Below are 12,873 nucleotides of genomic sequence, written 5' to 3' on the forward strand. Positions count from 1 at the left end.
GTGATTACAGTAGTTTATATTGAAAAGAAAACCAATTACAACATGTGCCCTTAAAAATACCAAAAGCACTGTAAGGATATTTGTCTTGACAGTGTCTATTGATTTGAAGTCATGTAAGGAAATATTTAGACAATGAAAATTATCAAAAGATAATTTACCTTTCAACTATGATAAATAGATGTGATTGGTTGCCATTTGTGTTCTTTTGCAGAACTCTGATAAGAAAAGTGTTCAATTTGTATTTAAGCAAACAGTGAACGACATTTGCAATCAACTAAAAATTCGTCTATCGAATTAGGGCTGAAAATTTCTGTTAAAGAGTGTTGCAGTATGTCTGGTGGCTCCCCTTTCAGGACTAGGGTTTTCTCATGGAGTACAGTATGTTAATATTTACCTATATAACTAATCTGTTAACGGTTTTTGAAAAACCTTTATTTCAAATTATTTGAATAATCCTCATATTTTCATTTTAACCTATATAAGCCTCTAATTTTTTTTTTTTCTGAGGAAAGCATTTGGTTTATGAGTTGTTTTTTCTTAACATAAGAAAAACTGTATTTTTTTTTTTAAAGTATCTTCAAACTGAATCCTTTATGCACCAAAGTTGGTTTTGAAAAGGAAAATAAAATCACTTTCTTGCTTGGTAAGCAAGAAGCCATATGGATTTTTTTTTTAACTTACAGAAATGGAAATATGTGTAACTTGTTAGTATTGTATCAAACAAATGTTGCATAGAGATAATAGAACATTGCTTGTAAATAATTCAGCAGATTTGTAATATATTTTTATATTATGAAATGTACTGTAGATGTTTTTCTAGAGGCATGAAAAGTTAAATGTATATATTATGGGTAGAGATAATATTGAAGGATATTGTAATTCACTAGTGCTGCCAGAGGAATTGTTAATAAAGCACCTTCTTTAACAATAAATGTCTTTTGCAGACTTAAGGGACTATGTACTACTGTTAATATCTGTAAGAACAAAACACGTTGAACATCCTTCCAGAAAGTCTTTGGGGGAGGACCTATACCCATAATAGAATTATGGCACTCATTTCTGACAGTGACCGTGAAATCAATTATTTCCTTACTGTTGGAAGGACATATTGTAAAGTATGTGGTTATATGCAGTCAAACTGCAGAAAATACTCCTGATTAAGGAGTTTTCACTTTACTACAGTGATATAAAAACCAGCAGTTTTTACACTAAAATTTTTTAAAGAAAGAATAGACAAAAATATAGAATTAATAAGCCTTTTGGTTCCAAAATGGGAAAGGTTCCATGATACATAAGTCATTTCTCATTTACTTTAAAAAATTTTAAAAAAATAATAAAAATTATGGGAGACTTTATTCGTTAACAATGGGGTAAAGAGCTATATACATGAAGTGAGTCATATAAAATTAAATGAAGTGCAAATAAAAGCACTGCTTCTATAAGACATTCTGGAATGGTTGTTTAATAAGGGTATTATTCATATGACTTGTAGCAAATGTGATTTTATTTTTAAAAAGAAGAAAAGCAGTGTGTTTTCTTACTATTTTTTTGTTTTCTTTTGCTTAAGCACTTCATCAGTTGCTTTATTCTGTATCTACGAAGTAATCTGCAATCTCCTTTGTTCTTTTTAAATTTTGATTTGTTACAAAATTGCCAAATAGAAGTGTTTCAGATATATAGTTTGTACCTGTACTTTTATTTTATTGCCTCGTGTTCTTGTAAGTCATTCTTAATTGACCGATGATTGTAGACCTTGCCTGAGTATTTTTTCTAATAAAACAAAGCAAATCACATTTAGTTTCAAAATTGTAACAATTCAATTAAATTTTAAAACATCTAAAATATACATCTATTTTCTTCAGGGGCACAGCGAATAGATTAGTTTTCCCATTGTGTAGAAATACTAAGATATCCAAACCAAATTTCATTGTTATTGATTAGCCTCTGAGTACTCAGTCACTCAAGATACTCTGCTGCTTATCTGACTTTGTTCTGATACTACTTACACACCAAAAAGAATATTGAATCAAAATGAAATAGTTTTATAACTTGTATGTATACATATATACACACATGCAATTATGATTGGGAAACAAGTGTGGAAATTTTTATTTTATAGTGTTCATTTAGTGATAGCTATCCATCTATGTTATTCTTCCTACCCCTGTGGCCCCCCCTGCCCCCCAATATATGACATATTTGTAATATGGCACCTGAAATAATTAGTCTCTTATTCAAAATCCACTGTCTTTTCAGCAGCAGGCAAAACTGCAGCTCACAGGCATACCCATTCATTTACTTGTGACTGCTTTCTCCCTGTTGTGGCAGAGCTGAGTAGTGACACTTTATTGCCTGCAAACTTAAAATACTTACTGTCTCACCTTTTAAGGAAAAATTTGCCAATCCCTGGTTATAGTTGATAAGTTATTCTGAAAAATAAAGCTAGACCGCACAACTTATATTTTAATATGATAGTATTATCTTGGTAATAAGCACATTAAATTTCAGTGAGCTGTTTAATATACATCAGAGTAAATATTGCCATATTAGGTACATGCAACAAATGATGGGTTTTTTTTTTTAACTTTTACATTGGAGTTCTTAATAGTTACTAACATTTCGCCGTTTGTTTTTGTATTTTGTTTTGTTTTACTAAATAGGACTAAATGAGATTTTGTAAATCAGATCATGTTTAAATCATAACGGCCCATCTGCTCTATCTGAAAGAATCTTGGAAGTGGAAAATACTGTAAAATTTAAAGTTGTTTATTTTTCTAATAAACTTACTTTTTCATATATAAATCTTCCCTAAAGTGGACACACATTACCTCTGAATTTCAGATGAAAGGAAATTAAGATGGACAGTAATTGACTCTCAATGCGCATTTTAAGATTTGTTTTACTCTCACTTGAAAGCATTGATAATCACGTCAGTAAACCTTTGTGAAACTTTTTTCCCTTTCACACCTTAATAAAGTGTTTTAAATATGCAAGTACTCTTAAAAGGATAGAATTTGCCACAGTTATTTAAGACCTCTTTTATTGTTGGATGTTTGAATTCTTTTTTTAATACTGTATGGTTAATAAAAGTGTTAGCTATTTGAATAAAATATAAAAATGGGAAAATATGGTTGAAGTCTTTAAAATAGTTGATGGGGGGGCTTTTTATATGGTTACAACTATTTCTTTCTTTTTAAGTCTTTAATACCTCTGCATAAGTTCTCTAAAAGACAAAGAGAAATTCTTAGTTTAGGTAGATTCTCAATTTGAAAAACTGATATCTGTATAACAAGGCCTAGGGTTGCAGACCTACAAGGAGATGCTTATATATATAGTCTTTATTAAAAAGGGAGTTGAATCATATATGTCATTTGAATGTCTTGGGGGTTTGTTTTTTTTTTTTTTTTGAGAGAAGTGGCACTTTTTTGGGTTTCAATGAAAAATATTTTTCTATTCTAAAAATGTATAAAGTATTTCTTAAAAGGTAAGATTTTTAAAGAAAACGTCTTACATATTTTTCTTTTTTAATTATTAAAGAATCTGACCTAGTGGAGAATGTTTTGCAATTCCAACACTATAGCTTTAATATAAATAAGGTCTAAGGATTTTTATTTTTTAAGGGTTAGAGTATTTTGTCGTTTCTAATGGTATGAGCTTCAGTAGCCTTAAAGAATGTGACAAAATGATGTATTATTTTAAATTAAAATTTTTAAAAAAATGTTTACGTAGTCCAGTTCATTCTCTGAATCAGATTTGCCTGGTATGTAACACATGGTTCTATTACTCTGAAAATTAAAAAGGACTTGTAACCAGAGCAGGAATTGCAACCCATATATTTTTCTAGGTCAGTAATCTTTCTGCTATACCAAACAGCTTTTCACAGCGTGAGAGAGGAAATAAATGTGCGTTGTAATACCACTACAAATTTGTTTTCAGTGTTTCTGCCATAGCTAGTCCCTAGCATGATGCATGGTACAAAATTAGTCTCTGAAATATTTGTTGAATGAGTATTGTAGGTGAATACTTGTTACAGAAAGGTATTTTGGAGAGTACTGGTTGAAACAACCTGGCTTAAACCACACTCTGTGATAATATTTAACTTTATATATGAACCTATAAAGGGAACTATATTTCAGTTTGTCTAAACATTCTCAATGGAAAGAATTATTGATGTTATATTTTTACATAACTCACTTGTCATGTAAGTAGTTTTAGTTTGTTTAATTTTGTTAAAAATGTCCTCAATCATGTTTTTGTAGAGGCCCCTCTCCCTTTTTAATTGAAGTATAGTTGATTTACAATGTTGTGTTAGTTTCTGGTGTACAGCAAAGTGATTCATATACACACACACACACATATTTGTAGAGCCCATTTTTAAAATAATTAAGACCTCAGTTATATTTATGATATGAATGACATGTTTTGAAGTAATAACACTATTTTAAAGGAGTTACCCAGTATTTGATTACTTTATCTTATTGTTTTCATCTCACAGCATTGTCACCCAAAGGACCTTTTTCCCTCTTCAGTATTTATAAGATTCTGCTAACGGAAAAGTTAAATTTTATAAATCTTACAAATTTATTATGAAATTGCCAAGGATTTATATGTTCCTGTTAAAACCATTTCAGAAATTCATTTATATTTGGATGACTAATAAGTCTCATATAAGATTATTACATGTTTGAGGGATTTTTTTCTTTTAGAAAAGTAAAGTTTTTTGGGGTGAGTGTGTAGCTAGGGAAGAATAATAGATTGTAAAAGGTGAGCATTGTGAGCATTTATTTACTCTTGACAGCTGGGCCCAGTTCAAGTAGTTTAGCATAAACATCATTGAGCGTTGCGTAAGAGTAGGTCAGAAGGTTCCCAGCTTATGTCTTCTTTTTTAAAACTTGAGGTAACGTTGGTTTATAACATTATATGTTGACTTCTGTATACACTGCAGTGTTCTTACCATCAAAAGTTTAGTTTCCATCTGTCCATCACCATACCAGTTGACTCTCTTGGCCCATTTTATTCTCCCACACACTCCCCCTTCCCTTCTAGTAACCACTGCTGTCTCTCTGTATCTGTGTGTTTGTTTTTGTTTGGTTTTCTTCATTTATTTTTATGTTCCACGTATGAGTGAAATCATACAGTATTTGCTTTTCTCCATCTGACTTATCTTCACATAATACCCTCAAGTTCCTTACAGATTGTTGCAAATGGCAAGATTTCATCTTTTTTTTTTTAAATGACTGAGGAGTATTCCATTTCGTGTGTGTGTGTGTGTATGTATGTGTGCATATATATATATACACACATGCACACACACCACATCTTCTTTATCCATTCATCTGTCAGTGGGCACTTAGGTTGGTTCCACGTCTAGGATATTGTAAATGATGCTGCTATGAATATAGGGGTGCATATATCTTTCTGAATGAGTGTTTTCATGTTCTTTGGATAAATACCCACAAGTGGGATAGCTGGATTATATGGTAATTTAATTTATTAAATTTTTGAGGAATCTGCATAGTTTTCCCTAGTGGCTGCACCATTTTGCATTCCCACCAACAGTGTCCCTTTTCTCCATATGCTCTCCAACACTTGTTATTTCTTGTCTTTCTGATAACAGCCATTCTAACCAGAGTGATGGGATACCTCATTGTGGTTTTGATTTGCCTTTCCTTAATAATTAATGATGCTGAGCGTCTTTTCATGTACCTGCTGGTATCTGTATGTATTTTTAGGAAAATGTATATTCAGCTGTTCTGCCTGTTTTTAAATCATGTTGTTTGCTTTTTGTTGTTGTATGAGTTCCTTATATGTTTTGGATATTAATCCCTTATTGGATATATGATTTGCAATTTCTTTTCTCCTATTGGTAGGTTGTCTTTTCATTTTGTTGATGGTTTCCTTTGCTGTGCAGAAGCCCTTTAGTTTGACGTAGTCCCATTTGTTTATTTTTGCTTTTGTTCCCTTGCCTGAGTAGCCAGATCCAAAAAAAATATTGCTAAGACCTGCGTCAAAGAGTGTACTGTCTGTGTTCTTCTATGTGTTTTTTATGGTTTCAGGTCTTATATTTAAGTCCAATTCATTTTGTGTATGGTGTAAGATAGTGGTCTAGTTTCATTCTTTTGTATGTGGCTCTCCAGTTTTCCCAGCGCCATTTATTGAAGAGACTATCATTTCTCTGTTGCATGTGCTTTGCTCCTTTTTCATACATTAATTGTTCATGTACATGTGGATTTATTTCTGGGCTCTGAATTCTGTTTCATTGGTCTGTGTGTCTGTTTTTCTGTCAATACCATGTTCTTTTGATTACCATAGCTTTGCGGTATAACTTGAAATCAGGGAGTGTGATACCTCCAGCTTCTGATTTGTATTTTATTTCAGGGTTGCTTTGGTTATTTGGGGTTTTGTGGTTCTGTATAAGCTTTAGGAGTTTTTGTTTCATTTCTGTGAAAACTCATATGATTTTGATAGGGATTGCGTTGAATCTGTAGGTTGCTTTAGGTATAAGAACATTTTATCAATGTTAATTCCAGTTCATGAGCACAGAATGTCTTTCCATTTCTTTGTGTGTTCTTCAGTTTCATTCAACAATGTCTTAGAGTTTTCAGTACACAGATCTTTCACCTCCTTGGTTCAATACATTCCTAGGTATTTTATTCTTTTTGTTGTAATTGTAAATGGGATTGTTTTCTTAATTTCTCTCTCTGCTAGTTTGTTGTTAGCATATGGAAACACAACAGTTTTTTGTATATTGATTTTGCATGCTGCAACTTTACTGTATTTTAAAAAGTTTCTTTTAATTAATTTATTTTTGGCTGCGCTGGGTCTTCGTTGCTGCACGTGGACTTTCTCTAGTTGTGGTTAGCGGGGGCTACTCTTCGTTGTGGTTCGTGGGCTTCTCATTACGGTGGCTTCTCTTCTTGCGGAGCACAGGCTCCAGACGCGCAGGCTCAGTAGTTGTGGCGCACAGGCCTAGTTGCTCCGCGGCATGTGGGATCTTCCCGGACCAGGGCTCGAACCCGTGTCCCCTGCGCTGGCAGGCGGATTCCCAACCACTGTGCCACCAGGGAAGTCCCTGTATTTATTATTTTTAATAGTTTTTTGGTGGGGTCTTTAGAGCTTTCTATGTATATACATCATGTCATCTACAAAGCGGCAGTTTTACTTCTTCCTTTCCAATTTGGATGCCTTTTTTTTCTTTTTCTTCCCTAATCGCTCTAGCTAGGACTTCCAGTACTATGTTGAGTAAGAGTGGCTAGAGTAAGCATCCTTGTCTTGTTCCTGATCTTAGAGGGATAGCTTTCAGCGTTTCACTGTTGAGTATGATGTTAGCCATGGGTTTGTCATAAATGGCCCTTGTTATGATGAGGTATGTTCCTGCTATACCCATTTTATTGAAAGTTTTTATTATACATCAGTATTGAATCTTGTCAAACACCAATATTTTTCTACATCTATTGAGATGATCATATGATTTTTATCTTTCATTTGGTTGCTATGGTGTATCATATTGATTTGCAGATGTGGAACCACCCTGCATCCCTGGAATAAATCCTGCTTGATCATGGTGTTTGATCATTTTAATTATTGTTGTATTTGGTTTGCTAATATTTGTTGAGTACTTTTGCATCTATGTTCATCAGGATATTGCCTGTAATTTTCTTTTTTTGTTTTGTCCTTGTGTTGGCTTTGTAAAATGAGTTTAGAAGCATTCCCTCCTCTTCAGTTTTTTGGAAGAGTTTGAGAAGGATAGGTATTAGCTTTTCTTTGAATGTTTGGTGGAATTCACCTGTGAAGCCATCTGGTCCTAGACTTTTGTTTTTTGGGAGGTATTTGATTACTGTTTCAATCTCTCTCCTAGTGATTGGTCTATTCAGGTTTTCTGTTTCTTCATGATTCAGTCTTAGAAGGTTACATGATTCTAAGTATTTATGTTATTTCTTCTAGATTGCCCAATTTGTTGGCATATAATTTTCGTAGTATTATAATCTGTTGTATTTCTATGGTATCCGTTGTAATTTCTCCTTTTTGTTTCGTATTTTATTTATCAGAGACTTCTTAGCCAGTCTAGCTAAAGGTTTGTCAATTTTGTTTATTTTTTTAAAAAACTTAGTTTTATTGATATTTCCTATTTTTTAGTCTCTTTCATTTATTTCTGCTCTGATCTTTATTATTTCCTTCCTTGTGCTGACTTTGGATTTTGCTCTTTTTCTAGTTTCTTTAGGTGTAAGGTTTGAATATTTATTTGAGATTTGTCTTGTTTCTTGAGGTAGGCCTGTGTTGCTGTGAACTTCCCTCTTAATACCACTTTTGCTGCATCCCATAGATTTGGTATGTTGTATTTGCATTTTCATTCGTCTTCAGGTGTAAAAAGATTTCTTTATTTGTTGACCCAATAATTGTTCAGTAGCATGTTGTCAAGTCTCCACATATTTGTGAATTTTCCAGCTTTTTTCTTGTTTTTCATTTCTAGTTTCATACCATTGTGGTTGGAAAAGATGCTTGATCTGAGTTGAGTTTTATTTAAGTTATTGAGACTTGTTTTGTGTTCCACAATTTGGTCTATGCTTGAGAATGTTCCACGTGCTCTTGAGAAGAATGTGTATCCTGCTGCATTTGGATGGAGTGTTCTTTATTAAGTCCATCTGATGTAATGTTTCACTTAAGGCCACTGTTCCCTTGTTGACATCGTGTCTGGATGATCTGTCCATTGATGTAAGTGGGGTGTTAAAGTCCCTTACTGTTATTGTGTTGCTGTCAATTTCTCCCTTTAGGTATGTTAATAATTGCCTTATGTATTTTGGTGCTCCTATGTTATGTGCATATATATTATTAACTTTTATACCTTCTTGATGAATTTTCCCCTTTATCATTATAGAGTGTCCATCTTTGTCTCTCATTACCTTTTTCTATTTTGGCATGAAGTCTATTTTGTCTGATATGAGTATGGCTACACCTACTTTTCTTTTGTCTGCCGTTTGCTTGGAGTGTCATTTTTCATTCTTTTACTTTGAGCCTATGTTTGTCTTTAGAGCTTCGTCTCCTGGAGGCAACATATAGTTGGGTCTTGTTTTTCTAATCTGTCCAACTGCCCTGTGTCTTTTTTTGTTTTTTGTTTGTTTGTTTGGCCCAGCCGTATAGCTTGTGGGATCTTAGTTCCCCAACCAGGGATTGAACCTGGGCCATGGCAATGAAAGCACCGAGTCCTAACCACTGGACCGCCAGGGAATTCCCACACCCTGTGTCTTTTTGATTGATGAATTCAGTCCATTTATATTTAGGGTGATAGTTTATAAATAAGGACGTAGTACTGCCATTTTATCTTTTATTTTCTAGTTGCTCTGTATCTCCATTGTTTCTTTTATTTTGTGTCTATTTCTGTCTGCCATTTTAGTTTGGTGGTTTTCTATGATGTTTTTCTTAGTTTCCTCTTTTGTTATTTTTCGTGTCTCTGATCTGGAATTATATTGTATGGTTACCATGAGGTTTGTATAAATTTCTCATAAAGTGGTTCTTTTCCTGCTGATAGCCTCTTCATTTGCCTATATGACTTCTGTCCTTTTCCTCTTCAGCAATGTTTTTGTGGTCCCCAATTATCCCTTTTTATGTTGTAAGTTGGTTACCAAATTGAAGTCGCTTTAGTTATTTTTGCTGCTTTTTCCCCTTTAACCTTTATGTTGTAATTAGTGTTTAACAACCTGTTCTAATACAGAGTTACAGTTTTCTAATTCTGTAGATCACCTTACTCAAAAAGTTTTGTGTACTTTTGCCTTTTCATTTCAGAAGGAAGTTGTCCTTTCACTATTTCTGGTAAGGCAGGCCTAGGGTCATGAACTCCCTCAGCTTTTGTTTGTCTGGAAAAGCCTTTATTTCTCCTTCGTATTTAAGGATAACTTTGCTGAGCAGGGTATTCTTGGCTCACAGTTTTTATCTTTCAATATTTTGAGTATGTCATTCCACTCACTCCTGTCCTGTAGTGTTTCTACTGAGAAATCTGCTGGTAGTCTAATGGGGGTTCCTTTGTAGGTTGCTCTTTTTTTTCCCTTGGCTGTCTTTAAAATTCTTCCTTTGCCACTGACTTTTGACAGTTTTAATATGATGTATCTGAGAGAAGGTCTTTTTGTATTGAGGTAATTAGGTGTTCTCTTAGCTTCATGGACTTGTACATCCAGTTCATTCTCCAGGTTTGGGAAGTTCTCAGCTATTGTTTCTTTAAATAAACTCTCTTTTCCCTTCTCCCTCTCTTCTGGGCTACCCATTATTCTTATGTTGCTCTTCCTAGTAGAGCCTGATAGTTCTTGTAGAATTTCTTCTTCTTGTTTTAGATCTTATTCTTTCCTTTTCTACCTGTGTCATTTCTAGATTTCTGTCTTCAAGCTCACTTGAAGAGAATTCTCTCTTCCATACCACCTGCTTTATTTCCAGTGCTTTCTACAGTTCCAGAAGTTTGTTTCTTTTTTTACAGTTTCAATTTGTTTGATAAAGTATTCTTTCTGTTCATTAATTTTATTCCTGAGCTCTTTGAAATGCCTTTCTGAATTTTCTTGTAGCTCATTGTGTTTCTTCACGACAGCCAGTCTGAATTCTGTCAGTTAGATTGCAATATTCTGTGATTTTAAGTTTGGTATTTGGAGAATTGTCGTTTTCTTTTTGTGATACCATGTTACCATGGTTTTTTCATGGTGCTTGATGAATTTTTCCTCTGCTGGTGCATTTGAAGTAGTGAATACTTTTCTTTAGGTAAAGCTTTTTTTACTTGATTCTAACAATTCAACAGGTTAGTAGTTAGAGGCCTTTTCTTTTGTTTTCCAATAGGTGGTGCTGTAGCACAAGTTTTTGGTTTCTCTTACCTGAACCACCTCTGGTTATGTTTGAGAATCAACACTTTCCACCCTGCACTGCCTCTGCTGGGGGTGTCGCCTGGTGCCCTCCTTGTTGCTGCTTGTGCCTCCTGAGTCACTGGTGCCTTTGCTGCTGCCGCTGCCACTACTGTTGCTGGTGTTGCTGCCTGAGGCACTGGGAGAGCAGGCACCTCTGCCACGCCCAGGGTTGCCTGGGTCGTGGGCTATGCCACCACAGGGGCAGGTGGGGGAAAGCCAGGATCCTGGGTGCCTCTGCTTCATCATCATGGAGTTATTGGGTGACACTGCTGTGGGCGATGGGGGGGTAGGGGGCAGACTCACAGGTGCCTCTGTAGCCGTAGGTTTGGGGTCACAGGCCCCTGTGCCACTGCTGCCAGTTTCACCCTGACCGCAGGCACTGCTGTAGGTAGGACGCTGGAGTCTCGTGCACTGCCTCCCCTCCTGCTACTTGTGTTCTCCTGGGCTCAGCTGCTGCAGCCAGGGGTGCTAAAATCATAGGCACCTCCTCTGGGGGATGTAGTCCACTCACCTTTAGATGTACAGACGTATGGAATTCTCTGGTGTTCTTGTTTAATGAGCAGAGGAACCTCTGTTGTTATGGATGTTTTACTGGATGTAGATTGAAAGGGAGTGTCTCATGCCGCCATGATGCTGACGTCACTCCCAGCTTATGTCTTCTTGAATTTCATAAGAGGGCTTAATTGGTTATCTTTGTGTATTTTTAGTACTGGTATAATACCTTTAAAAGATTGTAGTAAGTATCATAACTGTCATTCTTTGTAGAAGTTGAGGGCTTATTTAAGTTTCGTTGTATTTCTTCCTTTTCTCTATATGTTATCCCCTAAATCACCCAAAATATCTAATTCCCTTTTTAAATGTAACTCAGAATTGTCAGCAGTTCATTCAAAATTTATCTTAAACATCAATAGTATTTTAAAAATACTTAGTTTCTTTGTTATTAAAATTAAGAAATGTTGGAATTCCCTGGCGGTCCAGTGGTTACGACTTGGCGCTTTCACTGCTGTGGCCCAGGTTCAGTCCCTGGTTGGGGAATGAAGATCCTGCAAGCTACACGGTGCAGCCAAAAAAAAAAAAAAAGAAGAAATTAACAATACAGAAAATAGGGATCATAGGGTTACTTTCAACTGACCATACTTTCCTAGTCTCCAGATTAATATTTTGTTGAATTCTTACAAAATGTTTATTTTGTGCTATTTAAATTGCTATTATATGCCCAGGTCTACTGTTTGGCTTTTACTCAAGACATTCATATAGCTATTTCTTATTCTTTTTTATGGCCAGGTGTGATGTACTGTAAATCGTTTAACCATCCCTGCTTGTTGACACTGAGATTGTTTACAGGTTTTGTGTCATGTAATTAATACAGTAGCATCCTTGAAAATATACTTGTAGAGAGATTTCTATACTGCAGTTTCCTGTGAGGGACTACTAGCTGACTTAAAGAGTTTGTGAGTTGTGTCTATTACAAGTTTTGGTATTGCCAAAATATTTTCCTAAAAACGTGGTGCCAACATAAACTCCTATCGACTGGTTGTGAATGCTCTTTTCCACGTACTGTACCAATACTTAAATACTATCAATCTTTAAAATTTTAGTCAATCTAAAGTGGAAAAGTGGGTTAAGAGTATGAATTGCCTGGATTTAATTCTCAGTTCAGCTGAAAATTGACTTGGTGGTTTTGGGGAAGTTAAACTCTCTGTACCTGCTTTTTCATTTATAAAATGGCATGCTATTCTCACTTTCCTGATAGGATTTGTTGTGAGGTGAAAATGAGATGACGTGTAGTCGTTGTTTTGCATGTGTGTGGTTTGAAGAGTGCAATCTTCCCCCCACCCCCTGCCTCTTCCTGGCTTGCGGGATCTTAGTTCCCTGACCAGGGATTGAACCCGGGGCCACGGCAGTGAAGGCACCGATTCCTAACCACTGGGCCACCAGGGAAGTCCTTGAAGAGTACAATCTTAATCTTTCTATCTTCTTATGATCCCTTCAGAGC

General features: G+C 35.1%; 1 protein-coding gene across 1 annotated transcript in view; it reads left to right on the forward strand.

Moving 5' to 3' along the window:
* The window catches only part of AEBP2 (AE binding protein 2), a 58,594-nt gene extending 56,947 nt beyond the window's left edge, over positions 1-1,647 (forward strand). The window contains exon 9 of the mRNA XM_068561479.1: positions 212-1,647. Coding sequence (XP_068417580.1) covers positions 212-257 — 46 coding nt within the window. The 3' untranslated portion in view covers positions 258-1,647. The remainder of the gene's footprint in view (positions 1-211) is intronic.
* Positions 1,648-12,873: the final 11,226 nt, after the last annotated feature.

The sequence above is a fragment of the Eschrichtius robustus genome, chromosome 13 (assembly GCF_028021215.1).
Source record: "Eschrichtius robustus isolate mEscRob2 chromosome 13, mEscRob2.pri, whole genome shotgun sequence".
Classification (NCBI taxonomy): Eukaryota; Metazoa; Chordata; class Mammalia; order Artiodactyla; family Eschrichtiidae; genus Eschrichtius; species Eschrichtius robustus.